Here is a 23,394-nt window from a genome sequence, read left to right on the forward strand (position 1 = left end):
AGTTTCATATATAATTTGGTCATACTCGATACTTATTCTTATTAAGAATTTAATTTGAATTTTTTTTTTAATTTTATCTAATGTGAATATAAAATACTTATACTTTTGTACATATATTCATTAAGACTTTGACAATTTTATCATATATATCTTCCATTTATTGATATAATGTAACGATACAAGGTAAATTATTACTTAAATTATAAAATAAACATTATAAAATAGTTATATACTTATTTGAATTACTTTAAAATAATTATCTAAAAAGTCAATAAATTTATCGTACATAATGAGTTATAATTAAATAATATAAAACTTTTTACACTATTAACAATATATAATTCCTTTTCTTATTTTATAGTGAGCGTTAAATTCTTCGTACTAAATATATTTTTTTAATAAATATTTTTAACATGGTTAATTAATTATAAATCACTCAAAATATGATTTTTAAAATAATTATTATAAAATTAGACAATATTATCATACGTATAATCTATCTTTAGATGACAGTATAAAAAATTCTTTATACTATCATTATATTTTATTTAAATTATTCTTTTTATAACTAACTTCCTTGAAGTTTAGTTTGAGAAAAAACAAATTATATACTGCGATTGTAATTATAACATCTTTCACTTAGACTCAAAGTTAAGAAGTTGAAAGTTAAAAAGGTTTTAAAAGATAAATTAAACAAGTATGAAGTTATAGAAAAGATGTCGTATTTAGTTACTAAAAAAGGTCACTGTCATGATCACGAATAGAACAAGAAAATGGTTGAAAAAAAGCAGTAGTTTGATATTTTGTTTCACAAGTGACCCTGAATGGGTCAAAACTCAAAATTATCAAATAAACTCCTTATTGCCAATGATAAAGCCACATTTTTTTATAGAAAAAAATTATTATTTACAAACCAAGCCAGTGCAACTTACAGTTTATGTTCTATATCATGAAAATATTAGTGATGTCACGTTTGTCATTTACAATTACAAAACCATCTATATGCCCGTTGAACAGAGACTGTTCAAACAGCTGTAATTCTTTGAATTAACAAATTACAGGGGATTACATGTATCTGTTATTCTGTCGTTGGCAGCAGTAGATCCAAATCTGCAGAAACAAAATGTATTTCAGCTTGATGCTTTCAATCTTCAATCCATTTTCAGAAAGCAAAAGAAGCCAACAAGAAGCCAAATCATTCCATTGGTACAAACTAAAGAAATGAATTGGTGTGTCACACGTTAAATCCCTAAGCTCAAACACTAATGAGTATCAAACACATGCACTCAGAGAAAGATGGACGAGGGAGATATACATATGTTCAGATAAAATAAAAATTTGGTCCGGTAGTTGACACTAGTTGGTTTAGTCTCTAATTGAAAAACTACAATTTTTAATCTTACATGGAAAATTTCTAAAAATTAATTTCTACCATTTGTTGACACTTGACAATATAATTGTATTAAAGTAATTTTTTATAGAGAATAAAAAAAGAAATATGTGTTAAGTGTAGGATCAAAAAATGTAGAAATATTTCAGGAAACGAAGTATAAATTTGTTTCAACGAGAGACTAAAAGGAAAAACTTTATCAGTTATAACAGCGTAATGTTGGCAATGGCAAAAACCATTTGCTAATAATTTTTTATCATATAAGAAACAAAATGTAGTTTTTTCATCTAAGGAATAAAAGGAAAAAAGATGAACTAACAATTATTAAAACAAGTGACAGAAAGTATTTAACAGGGAAGTCATGAGATCAGTCAACTTTCAACAATACTAAGAAACTACGATAACACTGCTAAATTTCAACTCAGCTTGGCTATTTTTCAGGTTCAGTAAAATTGTATCTTCATGTATAACTTTATGGAAAAATGGCATTCAAGAAAATAGTAGTTCATGCCCAACTGAATCGTACATCAAGTAAAACAGGGACGGTCACTGAAGAAGACTACATTTTTATGAACCAAAATATAATTGGCTGTTTATGCATTAAGCTAATTTTCCAGAACTCAACAATTGATTTGAGGTAGTTGTGATTTGCATAATGTAACACAAACATGCAAATGCTTCTAGAACATCAGTCTATTAAAAATTTCTTGTTCATCAATCATCAATTCATCATGTTGTTCCTGGAGGACATAAAACATAAAGATTGCATGTTTCTGCAGATATAATGTCATCAAATATCCAATATCTTTCTTGGTTTCTGGGAGATGGAAAGTGTAACAGATAAGGAACAAAAGTGATTCAACCAAAATAACAATGGATTGAGATTACTTGAATTCAAGTTATTTATTCCCTGGCAAAGGCTATGGCTGAGAGTCTGAGACAACAAATTATAGAATTCCAGGGAACAGTTAGGAAGCTCTGAAATGGCTTCTGTACTTTACTCATGGCTTTTAGTAGGAGGAATCATCACATTTCAAAGGAAATAAAATTAGGATTACAGTAAGTCAGTATCTGATTGTAAATACCTCTAATCAAATGCATAGGGATCCTCTGCATATGGATTAAGAGACCCTTCTGAAAACAAATCACCAATGTTTAAAGGATGAGGATGGCCTCCTCCTTTGATGCTCTGCATCAGTGATGTGCAAAAAAGAAAAATCATATAGAGTATTATTGCAGCACACCAGAAAACAGCATAGCATATGCAAAAACACTTATATGTCACCATTAACAAAAGTATGTACAAAGATTAATATAGCATCAGCTTATCCTATGTTCCTTTAGAAACAAAAGGGGAAAGAGAAACTTTCAGCATAAACCCTTTGTCCTTTTGCTTTTAATTATACCATATCAGTAGAGCATATTAGATGATATAACTCAATAAATATTGTGGCAAAACAAGTGGACCTAGAGAAGCATAGATTCTTATAGAACTAATTAAAAATCTTTTAATTTACTGAGAAAAGATAAATAGCTTCAACATTAGATAATCAACATGGAAAAGGCTGAAAACTAAAAAATCATAACCAATTAAATATAAAAAAACCTTAAACAAATAAGATCATATTATCTACTAGCACTATCATTTCTGGTATCATCAGAATGGTGTAACAATGAAGATTAAGTGTGTGTATGGATTTGTGTTCGAAAAAATAGATTTTGGATCAACCTACTTTTGTAAAATTGATTATGGTTAAAATTGAGTTCAATGTAACTTGATTTTTAATTTGGATAACGAAAACATATATCAGGAAAATGATTTTTACAAAGAAATTGTTTGGATACTTTGAATCAAAATTGTTTTTGAATAATATGTAATTACCAAAATGAATTTTAATGTACATGAATACTTCTTTTCTATTATAATTAACTATTTTGATATATACATTAATAAATTAAAAATAAATAGACTTGCAATGCAGTATTTTTTTTACTTCATGTTAATTATTAAATAAAAAATAAATATATGCATAATATTTTTAAACACTTCTAAGTTATCATTAAAAAGTTCTTTTTAACCAAACCAAGAAATGCATCTCCGTAAGCTTCCAATAAAGATTTTTTTTTAAACACATCAATAAAAAGCTATTTTTTGGCTAGAATTCTAAGGTCAAAACAGAACAAAAGTTTTAGTAAGAGATACTACAGAAAAAATGTAACCATCCAGGAAAGGAAGCCATGAAGAGACACAACAAGAAAAAAATAGATGAGGGCATATTAGAGAAAATGCAACCATGAAAAAGGCAAAATTGATTCTGGATGAAGCAAAAACAGCCCCCAGTTGTTTCAACCCTAAAGTGGTTTTTATCAAGTGAAAGTGATTTTCTTTGGCAACAAAACAGAGAAAATGCAACCATAAAAAAGGCAAAATTGATTCTGGGTGAAGCAAAAACAGCACCCCAGTTGCTTCAACCCTAATGTGGTTTTTTTCAAGTGAAAGTGATTTTGCTTTGGAAACCAAATATCACAAATTTGGGTTAAAAGTGGTCTGTCTAAGATGAATGTAATTCGCCATGAATTCACCATGAAACCAAACATGTAATAAAGTGCTGAAGTTTGAGAACTTTGCTCCTTCGTATTTTAAAGAAATAATGCTAAAAGCAAGCTATGCATGACAAACTAATAAAAACGAAGTTTCATCTGAGTTGGTTACCTTAACAACACTTCCAGGGGTATTTACTTTTGGTGTATTTATCTTCTGATTTCTAGGGTCCTGATAAAGACAAGAGATTATTCAATATTCACAGGCACGTAAGATGTCTGCACTTGGAAGCCAAGAGATCTGGTTAATGTAGTTCATGCGTGCATCCATATTTTTATATATTGTTACTAGCATTTAGAGAGAAACAGATACATGCCTCAAACATGACAGTACTTCTTGTTTTTCTTTTCTTTGTGATAGTTCTTCCATTAGAAGTCTCAACTTCATATTCACGACGAGTTACCTGGCAATTCGGTTAAGGAGCTAAGGTAATTGCCAAATATCATAAGTTATTTACTTCTGCTATCTTTCCAGACCACCAATTAAGATCCCTCAATACTTATCATTTTCTATTTAATTGCAGCAATATAAGTTTCCCTCCACTTGGATATTAATTCATAGCGAAGCAACTCACCTTCCTATGATGCTTAGGAATGCTCACTGCACTTCCTGTTTTAACGTTCTCCATTTTTTTCAACAACTTTGGTACTGGTGTTTGTGTTGCTTCAATGTAAGGAGAGTCCTATGAAGACAGAGGAAGGACAAAAAAAATTAGGTGACTTGATGAAAACATAATAATATGTTATGAAGGAAAGATAATGTAAAATTTCTTTTTATTGAAATTCCATTCTTACCAGGTCATGCTGATTTCTTTTGCCACCAAAAGAACTCCTTCTCTTAATGGATGAAATGGAGTAATCCTATCATATGAAAATCATTATGCTAATTTTCAAATTCAATTGAAATTCATTACAAAGGTTGATTAAATTTGCACTCACTGAACCCTGTCTAATGTATTCTAACACTTAGATACCAGATCATCATCAAATTCATATGCTCATCACATTTGCCACGAATAAAAATTGGTTAGATATCTTAATCACTCATAACCCATCTTTTCAGCAGAACTTTTAAGCATACATGATATTAGAATAAAAAAACAAATTGCAATTGGAATATCCTTACACTCATGAAACCACTAAATAGTAAGTGTAGTTACTTTCTATAGTGGTCATCTTTAAGATAGTAAGGAGCTTGAAAAGAAGCATGATTAAAGTAACAGATACCAAATCACAACCAAACCAATGTCTATCAGTTAAAGACACACACACACACACTATTTCTGCTGCTATGACATGAAGCCTTCAGAGCACTGTCTTCACCCTTCCCTTTGTGATGTGCAAAAATCATCAATAAAAATCTTTTCAACTTAAATTTTGAAACAGCTATGATATGAGAAGTGGTACCAATCAAATCTATCTAATATCATGCTAGTAAATAGTTATGCCTTCAGTAACAAGATTATGCCTGTTTCATAAGTGGCAATTTTAGCATGAAGACAATGCATATGTGAACCAGTGGGTCTTTATTTGCATCACCCTTCTATGTATTTAAGTTCACAATTCTCAGGCTTGTGTTGAAAGAATATTAAAGAAGCACATTTAGGTATACAAGAAATGTCTTCTCATTTCCCCAACTGTGCCTACCAAATGATAAATGTAATATGTCAAACCAAACTACCAAAGGTATCCCAACATGAAAATTAGCAAATATGGCATCCATTTGAAGACAGACACAGACAAATAGATTGAAACACAAGTTAACCTGTTTTGAATTCACTTCTTGGTCCTCTTTGGGCTTGTCACTCATCACTTTCCACTGCAACTGCAACAAAGCCCTTTGCCTGTCTTCCTGCAATATATTCCAAAGAATAAATATAATAATAAAAATTATGACAAGAAATCAATTTATCATATCAGGGTATTCCATACTTTGGATTTTTGAAGATGCAACTCCTCTTCCAGCTTCCGACACTCATCTTCAAGTTCACACCTCAATGCTTTAATCTGAGCTTCATGATCATTCCTCATAAACATTGTTTTCTACATACAATTAAGATATCAACAGGTGAATAAATTTCTATACAAATTTTGGCTTTGACAAACATACGTGTGTGGCACCTCTCTCAATTCATTTTCAGCTTGCAGTTGGGTACGCTTTAGCTGTTCGTTGTGTTCAGCTATGAGGCTTGCTTGCCTCTTGTCATGCTCCTGCTTCATTTGAGTAACCTATAAATTGAGCAGGAAAAATCAAGTGACCTAGTGCCTGGAAGTTTTTCAACTTAATGTTAATCAAATTTCATAAAAAAGGAAAGTGATGATGCGATAACATCCCCACAACTCAGTACATACCCATTTAAAGAAAGGTATAGAGGACTATAATAGTCAAAGACAAACTATAATGAACTTAGACCAATTTAAATTTTCACATGTAAATTTTGATACATTTAAATAACAGATTTAATGTTACTAATTATTACTATCATGAACAAATTATCCAAAAAGATTAAGTTCATAGGTGAAGACACATGAATGATTTTATTTTACATCTTTAACATGCCTCTCATGCAAGAGCCTTTTGGACATTAAGTGTGGATAATGCACAAGTCCACATATGATCTACCTTGGCTGAAATTTAACGTTTTATTAGAAGAATAAGAGTAGAAAGGATTGAACTCTAGACCACATAGTCATAGAGAATTTCGTACCATGTCATTAACAAACTATCCAAAAAGCTCAAGCTGCTAGGTAACGATACATGAATGACTTTATATTGCATCTCTAACAAATACTAATCACAAAGTAACTTTATTTAAAAAATGGTTTTTTCAATTAATTAGAACATTAAGTAATTAAAAATATAACCAAAGACAAATCAGAACACTTATAATCCCATGTAATAGAATGCAATGATAGAATATTTCTAAGCAGCCAATAATTTCAAATTCAAGACTTTTTCTATGCTTACGAGCAACGTGTGTTCATCTTGAATGCGCATCAACTGCTGCCTTTGTTCTTCTTTGCATTCTTCAATTTTTTGGCCACACTTTCCCTCAATTTCTGCAATGGCTTTGTCAGCCTATAAAGGTTCAAATTGATTAGAAACATGTTGATGGAAATTACATTCTACAAATACCAGGAAATCATATCGAACCTTTTCTTTTTCCTTGTTCACAATTTCCATCTTCTCCAACTCATACTTCCTCTTAATATCATTAATAGCCTGTTCAGATAATGAAGTTTTCATGCAAAGTTAGGGCACTACACATCAAGCACCTATAGTAGGTAACCAGTTATATTTAAGACCTGATCATTTCTCTGAGATATTTCTTTCAAATGCCTTGATAGTTCTAACTGTTTATTCTCTACCATTTGATCATATTTCTTTTTAGCCTCTGAAAGTTTGCTTTCAGCAGAAGTCAATAATGATAGATTCTGCAAATTCATCCAAAACACTTAAATAATACACAAAAATAAGTCAGGAACAGGCAATTTGCACTATGTGTTTGCTCCAAAACCTCTGTGATCTGATCTTCCAGATTCTTTTCCTGTTCCTTATAATGTAAAATACACTTTTCTTTTTCCTCCAAGGCATTCTGAAGCTGGATGACTTCTTTATCAAGGGAATCAGCATGCTGCTCTAGTTTCATTCTCTCGTTTTGCAAAGTATCTATTTCCTCTGATTTCTTCGATATTTCTGCATGCAGTCTTTCTGTATTTTCTTTGCTTTCAGTCTCTAAGGCTGAAACCTTCAGTAGTAAACCTTGCTGCAAAACATTAGATACCTCAATAAAGAACACGACAATGTATGTCAATAGAAAATGAACTAAAGAAAATTAACTGTCATACCACTTGGTTCTCTGATGATCTAGAACTTTCTAACAGAAATTCAGCTTTCTCTTCTAATTTGAAAATTAATACCTCTGCATCTTTCTTTTTTGAGATTAAAGTTTCCGCTTCTGACTCCAAACTTCGAATTTTCTCAGCAGCTAATCGAGAGCCCTCCGTAAGCTGGGCTAGAGTAGATTCATGAACTTTCTGAAGTTCATCCACAGTTTTGCTTAACTCATGATTTTTCATTTGAGTTGCATTCTTTTCTAATTCCAAGACAACAAATTTATTATTAAGCTCACTATACTGGTATTGAGCATGCTTTGAGAAAGTTTGTCTCTCCTGCTGAACCAACTGGAAACAAGAAGCATAGAGCAAATTCATTTCATCAAACTTGGTCAAAAGATTCAGGCTTTCTTTGTCTAAATTTGACAAATGTGCAGCCAATGACTGAAGTGATTCTTCAAGGTTTTTGATTTCCTGAAGTGACATGTCAAGCTTTTCTGCAAGCCCAGCATTGCACAATTGAAGATCATTATTTTCTTTCTCCAATTTCTCTTGACTGGTTAAGTGATGCATAATTTCATCTTCTTTAACTTTTAACTGTAGGTGAACCTCTTCCAACTTTGAATTCAAATTCTCTGTAGCCAATCTACTAGATGTTAACATTTCTTCTAAATTCCTTATCATAGTATCTGCAAACAAAGTAAAATTCCATACAACAATTCAAATCAATAGCAAGTTGAGATACAGGATATCTAGTCTGTTGAAAATTATAAGGATTTAGGTAGGGAAAGAAGGAAAAAAAAACTGAGTTTATAACCTGAAATTGCATCAATTTGATGTCATACAAAAGATAAAGTACTAACCTAAGTATGACATGAGAAGAAAGATAATTGGTGTTATCTTAGTCCATGACATTCATTATATGTCTAGACCTCAAATTAGACAATCTTCCATGATAAATCAAAATAATATTATTTTAAACATTTTTATCAGTATCTTCTCATTCAAAGTGAAACAGAAGTTACTTTTACATCACTTTTGTAATATGAGTTTTGGAATCATTCTAGTAACATGCTGCAATCATAGTAAGGTTTCCATCTTGAGGGACTCTCATGATATATAGTACAGAAGCTGTTGAGTAAACTTGTATGTATCAAGTAATTAGTTACTTGTGATCCAGAAAAAGTCTGAGGGAGTAAATAAATTGTGATCTATAGCTATGGATGCATCACATGATAGGGATATGATACCACATGGACACAAAGAAATGACAAAGTTTAAAAATCATAGGACAAGACCTGGCTATAACGTATAAAATTACTTTAAAATTAACATAAAATATGTATTTATATCACAATAGACAATTCATATTTTAAAAAACAAGTATGACTTATTGTAGACATAATAAATACTACAATTTAATTATTACTACAATCCAATTTGTATTGATATAAGAGTTCAAACTTAGAAGTAAAAAAGTTACAAAAATACAGTTAAGAATATTCAAAGCATTCATGTAGTGTCCAACATGAATATATATCTAACACATACATAACATCACAAGACTACCATCCATAAGTATGCTTACCTTTTTGACTTCTACATATGTAATTATATTAATAATTACAAGAGTATAACTTTTGGCTAATATATGAAGAAGGAGGGGCCTAGGTCCATTCTCACCACTCCCTACATCCACCCCTGCCTGTGGTTGACCCATAGTAAGGGCATGTATAGTTTTAAATCATTGTGGTAATCGTTCAATTAGAGGTATGGATATTGTATTCTTTTTCTGTCTCAAATAAGTAAGATTTCCATTCTTCAACATCCATGAAATTAATTATAAATCATTATTCTAGTACTCTCTGTTAAAAATCTTTGCAATAGATAAAACTGAAATGTCCTGTTAATAATCTAAATAATTTGTTAAGTGCATAATATAAAATGTATATAGCAAGAAATACAGAAATAGAGGTCTAGCTTTCATTTTAGTACAGAAATAGAAGTCTAGCCTTTGATTTAATTCATCCCTCTTAAGCTTATTATCAGCTCCAAGTGCAATTACCCATGCCTTAAATAAGCATCTCCAAATGTTGTTTTATGACTCTAACATGCCAAAACACCTTCTGGGTTTGAAATGTAGTCAAGGGGAGGACTATACTTTGTACCAACTCTTGTACTGATTACCAATGGAACCTTAAATTAGCTACGTAAGTGACAATTCCAAGAAATCAAATTCATTAAAGAAGAAAGCTTAGTACAAATACTGTATAAGATTATAACCATAAAACATGCAAAACAGGAAGACAACTTGTCAATATATTGCAGTATGCAACTTTCCAATTTCAAAATATGACTTGAATAACACACAAAAAGGCACATAAACTGAACTAATGACCATAGAGGATAAAAAAAAGGTTTAGTAATGACCAACCTAATCTGAAATCATTTAAATATCATTCATTCAATCCCACATTCCAAGAGATAAAAACATTAAACATAATCGTATATATTCCCAGCAGTTGTAATTTGCAACTTAATCCTCACCCTTCTCTTGTATAACATTGGCAACTCTGCACTGTTCATCTCTGTGAAATTTCTCCCGTTCTTCTGTACCAAATTTGAGCTTCTCTAGCTCATTATCACCTATAATAGGGATAACAGTATGTTATATATTGGAGCATTACAGATATTACATATTGGAACATTTCAAATATTGCAAATCAAACCAAGCTATGTTTAAAATCAAACTTTTTACCAAAGTTGTAAAATAATGCAAAGAACTTACGGGATCTAATTGCTTCCTGTGCAGAATCAATCTTCAAAGACAAACCATCCATCTGTTTATTCAAGCTATCAAGAGCTTCTGAACTTGCTGACAGTTTATATTCCAATGTTTCCTTATCTTTTTCGGCTATATCCGAAAGAATGAAAGATAAACCAATTGGCTAGTTAAAAGAAAAACTAAAACGATGAAAACTAAAAGATAAATAGAAAATAGAGGGAAATTGAATATTCATACCGTCCTGAACCAAACCAGCCAACTGCTGCAACGTCTCAGTAAGTTGGTCACATAAGGTCTTAGTAGAAGAAAACTTAGACTCCAATCCCTTCCACATTTTCTCATCTTCCTTCTGCTTGACCTTGAGCTTAGCATTTTCGTTCAACGCATTCTGCAACTTTTCTTCTAATGCATGGACATACTCCTGCGACTTCTTGAGCTTAGCATTCTGCACAATAAGAACAGCAAAAAAAGTAACATCATTTCAATAAAACAACGAAACGAAACCCTAAGTATCATATATACTCTTTAATTAACATGCGTGAATTCCTCTCCTCACTGCTCCAGCTCAATCACAAAGGAAGACATCATCATACCGCATTTTCAAGATCAGTCTTCACCGAAGCTTGCTCTTTCACCAATTTCTCTGCACATGAAGAAATCAATAACGCATGGCAACATTACGGTCAAAATTTCCGACGGAATCTTCGCTCAGGAGGAAAATAAATGGAAAATCGGAAAACTGAAGTGGAATTCGGTTCAAAACCTGCGGTGAGCTTGAGGTTCGCGAAACTCCCCGATGAAACGGAATCCGCAGAAGGACGCGAAGATAATGGCTTCGGTGTTGCCGAAATTGAACCGTATAGCGATTTGAACTGGTCGAGGCTCTTGGAGATTGGGAATCCTAGCTTCTTCTGCATTGCGAAGATCGAAATGGAACCCTAGAAAATGTGAGTGAAGTGTTCGAGCGTTTCTCTTCTCTTCCACGCTACGCTGCAAGGAACGATTCAGTTCAGACTTCAGAGTGTAATTGAAATTTAGTTACCCGCTTTGGTGACGCAGTATTTATACTATCGCGCGAGCGGGGGTTCTTGTTCGTGTAGACCGTTAATGATGCTTTAACGGTCACAAAACGCTGCTTTTTGTGTTCCTCAAATAATTTTTTTGTTACATTACTGTTTGTTTCTCTAATTCTTATTTTTTTTTTTTTAGTAATTTGAAAGTGATTTTTTTAGTTTTTATAATTTAGATATTTTAATTCTATTGTTATAATTTTGAAAGTGATTATTTTAATTTTTATAATTTATATTTTAATTATATTTTAATCTTTATACTTTATATTTTAATTTCATTTTAGTATTTATCATCAAAATATGAGTATTATTAATTACAATTAATTACATAAATATTAATAAAGTAATTCGTAATTAATTTATCATATGATAATTTGTAATAAAAAAATTGATAATTTACAATTAATTTATAGCTAATTATTTTATATTTTTTATATTAAGGATTAAAAAGTAATTAAATACAAATTATAGAAATTAAAAATATCATTTTTAAATGATAAGGACTAAAAAAAATATTTTTAAATGACAAGGAATTAAAGAATTAAAATGTAAAATATAAAAATTAAAAAAATTACTTTCAAATTATAAGGACTAAAAAGTAGTAGGAATGATGAAATTAATTTAACCATAATTTTTTTATTAGTATAATTTTTTTTAGAATAGAAACCTCAAAATTATATCTCTTAATTGGTTTAATTTTTAAAATTTATGGCTCGATTATGCCTAATATTTAAACATGTCTATTTCATCTAAATATCTGATTATATTTAATCCTTATCAATAATTGATCAGATCAAATCATAATTAAAATTGATTTTAAAAGTGTTATCCTAATTAATGTCCCGTTCAGAGTAATTTTCCGTTTTTAGTTTTGAAATATTTGAAAATCAAACCAAATTTCAGTTTTGAAAGCCTTTGATTTTGAAATCTTGTTGCAAAATAGAAAAAAGAACTCAAAATCAAAGTGGTGGAAAGGTAGCCTGTTGTGTTAAAGTGATCGATGAAGGAGACCCATTCCATCCAAGGGTGGTTGACTGAGGGTAGGGTTTCTGTGGCGGAGAAGGAGGAAGAGGAATTGTGGCAGAGGAAGCGCAATAGCGGAAAAGGAATGAATGGGTTTGAAGAAGAGAAAGAGAGAGTGAGAGCTACGGGTGCAGTTCGACGGGTACAAAATAATGCGGTTCCGATCCCGTACACTCAATCTCCACTTAACATTCATCGACAAATTTGTTGGGTGATGATGCATTGAGGTAAGAATTTTCTTCTCAAACATGCACAAAAAGTGTCATAGCTAAGTCAAAGAAGACCAAAATTGTATGAGCATAATAACACACTTTCCAAACTTAATAATTACTTGTGCAATAAAATATTAATAATTAACATATTTAGAAGCCTTTATAATTAAAGTTGAGCCATTGTAAGAATCAAGTAATGTGCCATGCCCTCATCACTATACCATAAGTTAACCTAAAACTCATGAATAAGCACAACGTAGGCATCCTTCAATTTCAATAATGAAAAAAACATTGATAAGGATCCTCCAATCATCACTTTACCATTGGTTAAAAGCCATACCTTAGAATAAAGGATATCAATAGAAATAATTCCTTGTTTGTTTGTTTTGTGAAAGGGATGACTAGATATATGGGTATATGCCTCTAGAGCTTCAACCGAAGTCAAAGTTGTAGGAATCTAAAACAAATCGAAGAAAAATATGCACAAACAAGTGCAAACATTCAAATTTACAATTAGAAACACCAAATAATTAATTGAAATATGCCACAAAAGTTTATATGCATACATTGATACACATGTGATAACTGTTAATTATAAGTATATTTTGAAGGTTAAATTATATAAGAATTTTAAATTTTTCTCTCATAATTTTTCCTTTTTGAGAAAATAATTGTTAAATTAACATCATTTAAGTTTTTGTGCAGAAAATATTAAAAGTGATGAATTTATGATGCTTAGTGAGTAAAATAAAGTCCAAAAAATTAAAATAGGATAGTTCTGGAAGATGTGAATAGTTAAGGAAAACGAGCTAATTAAAGAAATCAAACTAATTAAGGAAAAAAGACTAATTAAAGAAAGCAGGTTAATTAAGGAAAACAGGCTAATTAAGGATAACAGAATAATTAAGGAAAGCATGGTTAATTAAGGAAAATAAATACAGGCTTAGTGCAAGAACCCCAATAATCTATACTTGTAAAAGAAGAAGAGAGAAGAAGGAAAATACACATAGAAATTTCAAGAGAATACAATTCTTTATCAAAGGCAAAAGCTAGAAGAATGAGAAGCAAGATTCGGAGTCATTCATTTCCTCCATTCCCTTTCTTATCTTTTCCCCCTTTACTAAATATTGTCCCCTTGCAATTGTAAAGTCTCCATGATAATGAGAGGCTAAACCCTCTTTATTGGGAACTTGACAGTCAACTACTCTTGATATAATTTATCTTCCTATCTATTTATGAAATTACATTTGCATTATCTTTTCATGTACTTAATATTATTCTTTGTAACTTGATCACCTATTTGCATGGTAAATTTTAGGGACAACGTTGGGAAACGTTACTTTCTAATAGAATTGGGAAAGTGTATTTAAATAAAGTCATCATTAGGGCCAGGTTGATATTTGTTTAGCATGTTATACATCTATATTCTTAATACAATTTACTATTTTAGCTCCACAAAAGGATTTAGAAGAGAAAATAGATAAATTAGACTCTTTCATGCAGGGGACCAAAGTTAGAGTATACTAGTAGATACAGGTGTAAATAGATAAATTAGACTCTTTCATGCAGGGGACCTAAGTTTCCAGCATTCTCATCTTCTGAATTTCTTTCTACAATAATATTGGATTTTCTCATCTTTTATGTCTTTAATTAATTAATTAATTTAAATTCTTGTTTCTTTTCTTGTTTGATTTAATTTTCTATTAATTTAAATTAATGTTTTTCTCCTAATCTTTTCAAAACAATTTTCTTTAACTTCTTTTATTAATAAAATATTCATCACCTAAGTACAAACAAAGTTCTTGTAAATTCCACACTCGGACTTCCATTTTAACTTTACTACTTAAGAAGCATTGGTGCACTTGCAATTCATCAACAACATGCAGACACACATATATCATAATTTTAGAAGGTAAGTCAAAATCAATAAAAAGGAATACTAAAAGTTCCATGTATTCCAACTTGTCAAAAGTTGTAAGCAAAATTAAGCTCAAAATGAAGAAAAAAGATAGTAACTTACTACCTGTAACGATAAATATCATACTAGGGATTATCAAATAGGTCATAATGCAATTTTATATAAAGAAAAATTTGTAAAATTTAAAACAAAACAAAATTTAACTTACCCATGGTTGGACTAATTCTCAAATCCTGAATCTGATTCTGTCGTTATGTATTTGCATTAGATTTGTAGCTCTTCTTTCCCATTCTTTCATTTATAATGCCTCAACAAACCTCATTGACCATTGTGGTTTCCCGATGAAGAATACAATATACCCTCGACACTATTCCAAATACGCCTTCGCATGCATATCTTATAACAACAGGTTCCAATCCAAACCCGAATTATTCATCATGCTGAAAGGTAGTTGAATCTATTGGTGGTTTTTCATCCTTTGGCATGATTTTGACAAATGCATCCCAATAGCCCTGAATTTCACTAATAGCAATCATGCATTTTGAAATGTTTTGAATCGTTTCCCTGTTGCGATTATCCCCACCAACTGGTTTTGTGAAAGGTGTAAGAAAGAAAGAAAGTGAAGATTGGTCAATGCCTTTGGAATCTCACCCATGAACATGTTTGAGGAGAGAGGTCCAACCATTCCAGACTTTCAAACCAGAAAAGGATTATGGAATAAATTAAGCTAGTGACTTTATTGTGGGATAGGTTGAGCAATTTCAGTGACTTCACTTCTCCAATGATTGCTAGAATCATTTCACTCATTACCAGAAAAAATTAGTACTTTCTAATCTAGTTGTTCTTCATTTGTACTGGTAACTCACTGAATGGAACAATTCCTCACCGGTGTTTTTTGTTTCCATCATTGTTAAACTTATTCCTTGATGAGAATCAACTTACTTGGCCAATTCATGAATTCTCTGGTTTTTCTTTGCTATCTTGAGACTTCATTTACAACAAGCTATGAGGTAATAAGTAATAACATCAAGTCAATTTTTCATCTACAAAGTCCCATTGTATTGGGACTATCATCACCCAACCAAGGGGTCGATCTTTATGAGAAGACCAACAAGCTTGAGGAAACACTAAATCAATTCATAGAGATATCCATGTTAAACTATAGGAGCATAGAGTCGTCCATCAAGAACCTAGAGATACAAATGGGACAATTAGCTAAGCAAATGACTGAAAGACCCACTAATAGCTTTGGAGCCAACACCGAGAAGAATCCCAAAGAAGAGTGCAAGGTAATTTTCACTAGGAGGGAAAGTACTAAGAAGAAAAAGATAATTGAGAAGGATGTGCATGATGAAGAAGGAGAAAAGAAAGAAGGAGAAAAAGATAAGAGTAAGGAGAGTGGTGACGAGGTCTCAACCACTAAGACCAAGAGCCAGTTAGCTCGGGAGACCATAAGAGAAATACCACCAGCCTCATCAAAGGAGACACTGTACCCTTTGGTGTCATCAAAGAAGGATAAGGAACATTATTTCAAGCGGTTCCTTGACATTCTAGAAGCTGGAGATTACTATCCCTTTTGGAGAGGCCATACAACAGATGCCATTATACAAAAAGTTCTTAAAGGACATCCTCATAAAAAAGGGAAAGTACATCAACAGCGAAAACATTATGGTGAAAGAAAATTGCAGTGCAGTAATCCAGAAGCTACCTCCTAAGTTCAAAGATCCAGGAAGCGTCACCATCCCATGCTCTATTGGGAGTGTATCCATAGGTAAGGCTCTTATTGAGTTAAGAGCAAGTATCAATTTGATGTCGCTTTCTATGTACAGGAGAATAGGAAACCTGAAGATTGAACCTACAAGGATGACGCTCCAACTGGCAGACCGCTCCATCACAAGACCGTTCGGGGTAGTTGAAGATGTCCTGGTCAAAGTTCGTCAACTCACTTTTCCGGTGGACTTTGTAATCATGGACATTGAAGAAGATGTTGAGATACCCTTGATTCTGGGTTGGCAATTCATGGTGACTGCAAAGTGTGTTGTGGACATGGGGAAGGGTAACTTGGAGATGAGTGTGGAAGACCAAAAAGCCACATTCAACTTGTTTGAGGGAATTAAGCATCCTAGTGATAGCAAGACTTGTTTTAAGGTGGAGGAAATTAAGCAAAAAGCTAACCTCATTAGAGGGCACCTGAATTATGTGTTCTTAGAAGAAGATGAAGTCAAGCCGGTTGAGAATCCTACAGACTCTTCTAGGGCCAAAATAGGTCAAGACCCGAGCCACTCTAGACATTCCACCAGCTCCTCCACCAGTGGTCCCTCCGCTAGATGTCTTTCCTCCACCTACCGGCTAGACCTTTATGCCTTTTTCTTAGTCGAAGCAGCTTCTCCCTATGTTGTATAGCCTCTACCATAGCCAATACCTATTGATGCAGACCCTTCACCATCTCTTCCTCCAACAGCCTGTGATGACACCAGAGGCATTCCTAGCCCAGGTTGCTTGGCCAGGAGTCCAACTTCCTTTTGTTAGGGGGGTGACACCTTTGGTGTAGCTGATGATGATGTCGCAGATGTTGAAGCTGATGATGATTATGTTGCAGACATTAGTGATGCTCATAGAGCTTGGGATCCAGGGCCCACACAAGATTAAGACCCAATTTTTTTTTCTTTCATTTCTTTATGTTTCTTGTCTTTAGTTTTTCTTTTTCTTTATCTTCCTTTATTTTTCTTTAATTTCAGCAATTTAATTTTAGTAGTTTAAATTCAGTCTGAATAAAAAATTGCATAATATTTATAGTCATTGCCAAAGCTTTCTAAAGGACTCAAACACTTGAAATGTTGCATACCAATTTTTGTGAAAATGTTGGTTCCATGAAGGCAAACGTCAGTTCAAGTAGTGGAGTATGAATCACAACAAAGAAAGGAAAAGGTTAGTCCATCTGAAAGAAATCATGGTGCGATAAGCTAACAACTTTGTTTTGTCCCGGTGAGTTGTGTGACACTTACTTGTGAGAGAACGTCTATTTTTAATTTCCCAATTTTCCATCATTCTTAGACTGTTAGATTAATTACATGAGGTGGTAATGATCAAGGCAATGTTTCTTCTTATTTTAAGCCACTTAGCCAAAAAGCCAACCTTTGATGATAATTTATCCCTTGCACCTTATTTAAGCCAAAAATGATAATCATGTTTTTTGTAAAACCCTTAAGCCTACTTTAATTATCTCCTACCTTGTTTTAGGGTTTAATAGAGCATAATGATTTTAGTCATGATATGCCCCTAATTTTGGGGAGGGTTAACGTAAAAATTGTCTCAGGAAGGTAAAACAACACACAATAAGGCACCTTCAAAAAAGCTTGTAAGCCCAAAGTTTCTTTCCTAAAAAAAAGGAGACAGATCCTAAAAAAAAAGAGAAGAATAAGGGCAAAAAATAAATAGGTGTCATAAGTGTTGTTAGAACAATAAATTGAGGCTGAAAAACAAATAAGCCTAGGCTAAATAAGTGAAATTTTTTCTAGGATAAATGCTCTCTTATAGCCCTAATTTTTTAAATCCCAGAAAAACCATAATTTCTTTGATTAGCCAGGCCACATTACAAGCCAATAAAAGTCCTTAGTGATCCACCAAGTGTAAGTAGGATAACTTTAACTGAGATGAAGTGCAAAACTGGGAACATTAATTGCAGGTCGTAGAATTTTAAACATGCACCCGAGACACTTGTGCATAGAGAGAAACACTAAAGCCTTGTGAGGAAAAGTGAGGCAAGCTGACCTGATTGATTTCTACTACTAACCAATTCTATCTCAATGTTTGTTTATGCTTCCATTGCAAGATCATGACAAATGCAAGAAGGTCTAGCTAAGGGAATTTGAAAAATTGCAGTTATTGAAAGTGTTGGAGCATTTAGAGCATGCTCTCATTTTTGTTTTTGCTTGAGGACTAGCAAAGTTTTTAATTTGGGAGATTTTGATAACTGCTAAATATGAGTTATTTTTTATGATAAAAATATATTGAAAAGATCTTTAAAAATATTTAGTTAGCAGTTATTTTTGGCTCAAATGTTAAGAATTGATATTTTTCTTATTTATGGCTTACAGATATGAAAAGGAAGGATTAAAAGTAAAAAAGATCCAAAAAATATCAAAAATATAAATAAGGAAGATTTTTTGCATCAAGCCCAAGTCCATTCCAGCAATTATAAAAAAGGAGTCAAGCTTAAGTCCACTCCAGTAACTATAAAAAGAGAGTCAAGTCAAGGAGAAAAGACACACCGAGTCTTAGAGCACTCTAATACACACCTAAAGCTTGAGAACTCTCCCTTAGGGAATTCTTTCTTCTCTTTCATCATTTTCTATTCCTTTTTTCCATCCCTTCTCCTCCATCAATTCCTATACCCCTTTTCAAGTATAAGCCCATTATGGCTATGAGAGGCTAAACCCTTAGTTAGGGCCTCACAGGCCTAAAAAGCCAAAAGATGTATGGTACACTTCATATTTATCAATGCAAACAAGTGTTTTCTTTCCTATTATCCTTTCTTACTTTTAATTTCATACATCATTCATCCTTGCATCATCTTTGGGGGTTAGGTGCTTGACAAAGGGTAATCCTTAATAAAAATACAAGAAAGGTTTTGTATGCATCTATTTTAGGAATTAGTCGCTCGACAAAGAGTAATTTTGAATAGAACTAAATGGAAGGGGTATCTTAATAAAATCATTGCTAGACATAGAGTGATTGCATTATGCCCATGCATCAAAGCAAACATCTAGAATTAGAACTTCATGCATTTTATCTATTGACTCTTTGCAAAGACATTTGGGAGATAGATAGGTAAAATATGTTTGTCATCCTGAGACATCAGGGGCAAGTATTTTAATAGATGTGGGTAAGATAAATTCACATGATTGATAGAGAAAAATCATAAATAATACATCTTAGTCAAATATGACATGTTAGGTCCTAACATTCTCATCCATTGAATTCCCTATTATTTCTTTTGTTTTCTATTAATAGTTATTATTTTATACTCTATTCTTTTAAAGTTATCTTTTATACATCATCTTATCTTTTTCTCTTATAAATTAGAAATTATCCAACACAAGTACAAAATAAAGTCCCTGTGAAAATCGACACTCAGACTTCTGAGTCTTTATTACTTGGACATTTGGTACACTTGTCAAAGAGTTAACAATGTACATGTCTTCAAGATTTCCTTGCTTTGGTCCCACCATTAGTTGCCACTTTAGTCCTCTTACTTCTACATTCAAAATAAACAAAAATTAAGTTAAGAAATTACCAAAATATGCATCCTAAGGCTATTCTAACTTATTTTCAAATTAACTATTAAAAATGACAAATAAAGCTTAGAAGCCTTGAAATACTAAGATAATTACCTCAAAATTGTCATTCAAATAAAGTTCACAAGACAATTATCAAAATATCCCAAACTTGAAACTTTGTTTGTAGTCAAGCAAACTAAAACTCAACTACACACAAAATCTAAAAATTAAAAACAAGATCACATGGTTCAAAAGGAAAGAAACTTGTCAACACACAATCACATGCCTTCAAAAAGTTCCAACAATGTTCATGGAATTCCATTTCCCAGACAATCATAAGAATGGTGCCCACAAGAATGATCATAAAAGAAGCATGAAAACATCTTCTAGGAATTAGTGAGCATGGCAACAACAACATTGAGAAACTCCAAATGTACAAGGCTACTAACCAAAGGTGTTCACTCTAAGGAACATGCCATAAAGTGTGAGTGTTTCTCTCAATCCAACACAATGAAACCTCACAATTAAACTTTGTTTTTCATCTCAACAAAGAAATTCTCACACACATGAAAAATCACATGGACTTTATTAGCTATTAACTTGGTTAGGCTTCAATAAGACATGATTTTTCAGGATAATGAAAGATACCTAAAAGAATTAGGAGATAAATTATCATCAAACACAAGAACCATCACTCATTCTTCTCTCACCAATCATGAACACCCCCAAATTAGCCAAACTTGGTCCAAAAAATATAAACCGAAATGAAACAAACTTTTTATTGAGTTAATAATTATTTATTTGCATTGTTCATCAACTTTGACCTTTTTTTTCAAAAGTGTATCAAATTTTGCCAACTAAATCATGTGTCAACAATTATAATGTATCTCGCAGTTTGTTGTGACCGTAAGCAGTGACACTAAGTATATATAGATACAAGTCTTTTAGAGTTTTACTTACGCCAAACATATGTAAGTAAAAGACTTATGAAATTTTTCCTATGATCAAGCATATAAGTATAAGTTTTTAATTTTTTCACTTACACTAAATATATGTAAGAAGAAGTCTTTTTGGTTTTACCTACTTTAATTTCAATTATATATGTTTGTAAGACTGTTGCAAGAGTTTTACCGAAGTTAACTCGTTAAGCATCTATAGTTAGAAGTTCTTTAAGATTTTACCTGTACTAAATCATGTCTGTGGATAAAAGTTTCCGTAAATATATGTCAATTTTCTTGTCATGGTTTTAACAATTAATTATCATTAATTAATTTGCAGGAAAAATTGAGAACAATTATAACATTTAACAAACTAATGATTGTCAAAATTATGATTAATTATATATGAGAAAAAATGATAGAGGAAAAAAAGTTATAATTCAAAATTGTAAATTAAATTTTAATTATGACTTAATTAGAGTTTGCTTCGAATCATAATTCTTATATTTTATTGTGTAGAGAATATAAAATTAAAATTTTGAGTTGATATCTGAGAAAAGTATGTTTCTGTTCCTTATGAATATTTTTATTATTATGTAATGAACTAAAATTTGTGTCTTTCACAAATAATTAATATGATAAAGAAATGTTTTTAGTCACTATATTTTTTTTTTGAATGATAGTCATTATAAATATAATTTTTTATGTAATCTCTCTAGATATTTAAAAATTCAGTTGTAATTTCTCTTAAACATGTCAGATGAAACCATTAGGATACATCAGGGTCAATCTAACACCATGTGTTTTTTAGGGAAGTCAACACCATGTTAGTTAACGGTCTCTGTGAAACAATTGTACATTTTTCAAATTAGTTGACCAAAATAAGATATTAGGATTTGATAGACTAAAATGAAATTTCAAGATATTTAAAGAAATTAAAAACATATTGCTCCAGTAAAAAAATAATATAATCAATTGAATTTATATATTCTAAAAATTAAAGATAGTATGTTTTCATGTGTTGACTAGAAAACGAAAAAGACAGGTGGCTTTAAGTTCAACAAGTGTATAATTTGAGTGTTCGACAACATGCCTCTCGACAAACAACGATTACCGTTGGAGGAGTTTCTAAAGTAATTTGAATTTTGACCTAGCTAAATGATAAAATTTTTAAAAAAATATTAAAAGAAGAAAAAAACATAAAAAGGTAAAATAATTTAACTTTTCTCATAAGATAAAACCTCATATAAATTTTAAATTTTATATAATTTATTTTTCTAAATTTTTTAAAAGCTAAAGGTGTATAAATTAATTTTAACTCTTATAAATTCTTATTGCAACTATATATCTCAAAGAATTTATTTTTAAATGCCGTGGGTTATATATATCTCAAAGAAAGTTTCAACTATATATATGCGTACTTTAAAATTTATTTACATGTAACTATTAGTAGTAAGTAATATTTGACATTAATGACAATTGTCTATTAAAAAAAATAGTAGTAAGTAATATTAGATCATACACGGGGTTATATACCACACATTATGACACTAATGACAATTGATTAACATAAAGAAGTAACCAACCCGAATAGTTGCGTAAAACAAGAGAACATATTACAATTGACTAAAAAAAATCTACGCATGACCGGAAGAGATTGACGATTCCGCGTGTTTGGTAGAAAGAAATTTATTTGATTCACTATTAAAAAAAATTAGGTAAGATTTTTATGAATCAAGCAACTATATTTTTTATTTTTTTAATTATTTATCACATTATATAATTTAATAAATTTTATGAAAAATTGATTAAAAATATGTCTGAAATCCTCCTTTTCTCAAGAAATGCTATTTTTTTAATCCATAATTCCTAAGAAACCAAAAATTTTCCAATTATCAAAGACAGTTTCTTATCTCTCTTTTGTTTGTTCTTAATTTGCAATTTTACTATTTTTTATCATACAAATGAATCTTCTATATATTTCCGTGTCGAAGTACCGCTAAAACTTGAAAAGATTCTAGACCTCAAAAAACAAGGAACGTAGTTTGACAGTACTGCTGGATCAGGAAAAAATATAATGTGGCATGCCCAGGTGGGTTTTTTCTGAGATAGAAAATGCAACGTTACGTAACCTAAGTACGCTGAAAAAACAAAAAGAGTGTAATAATTTTTTGAACAAGAGCCATGGCATTATGAGGCAGCACTACTTACTGTATTTGTATGTATCCATCATAATTTTTCTGATTCCGCGTCATGTCACTTGGACAGAAAAAATAGAAGAAACTAGAGACGTAGGTGTGATTTGTTTTGTTGCATAGGATAAATAGAAAATACGAAAATC

At 31.4% G+C, this 23,394-nt stretch overlaps 1 protein-coding gene and 1 long non-coding RNA gene across 2 annotated transcripts; both read right to left on the bottom strand.

The window, feature by feature from the left end:
- Positions 1-889: 889 nt before the first annotated feature.
- LOC114382026 lies at positions 890-4,222 on the bottom strand. The gene is made up of 3 exons (XR_003660144.1): positions 4,104-4,222; positions 2,476-2,579; positions 890-1,110 (listed from the first exon to the last, which is right to left on the bottom strand). It is a non-coding gene; the product is annotated as an uncharacterized LOC114382026 (long non-coding RNA).
- A 35-nt stretch (positions 4,223-4,257) lies between these two features.
- On the bottom strand, positions 4,258-11,628 carry LOC114381689 (synaptonemal complex protein 2-like). Its single transcript, XM_028340921.1, has 16 exons — positions 11,377-11,628; positions 11,207-11,256; positions 10,851-11,058; positions 10,617-10,742; positions 10,376-10,474; positions 7,841-8,517; positions 7,510-7,758; positions 7,298-7,426; positions 7,146-7,214; positions 6,960-7,070; positions 6,113-6,220; positions 5,924-6,034; positions 5,583-5,843; positions 4,787-4,852; positions 4,567-4,674; positions 4,258-4,395 (listed from the first exon to the last, which is right to left on the bottom strand). Exons 1-16 carry the CDS (start codon positions 11,528-11,530, stop codon positions 4,267-4,269), a joined length of 2,655 nt encoding a protein of 884 aa, XP_028196722.1. The 5' UTR covers positions 11,531-11,628; the 3' UTR covers positions 4,258-4,266.
- Between the last annotated feature and the right edge of the window lie 11,766 nt (positions 11,629-23,394).

This window comes from Glycine soja, chromosome 13, assembly GCF_004193775.1.
Source record: "Glycine soja cultivar W05 chromosome 13, ASM419377v2, whole genome shotgun sequence".
NCBI classification, from domain to species: domain Eukaryota; kingdom Viridiplantae; phylum Streptophyta; class Magnoliopsida; order Fabales; family Fabaceae; genus Glycine; species Glycine soja.

Coding starts and splice junctions, on each gene's coding strand:
- LOC114381689 (XM_028340921.1), bottom strand. CDS start 11,530: ATGCAGAAGAAGCTAGGATTCCCAATCTCCAAGAGCCTCGACCAGTTC. Junction 8,518..10,375: donor CAATGTTATACAAGAGAAGG/GTGAGGATTAAG, acceptor CTTTGTTTGCAG/ATACTATGATAAGGAATTTA. Junction 7,071..7,145: donor TGAACAAGGAAAAAGAAAAG/GTTCGATATGAT, acceptor GAACCTTTATAG/GCTGACAAAGCCATTGCAGA.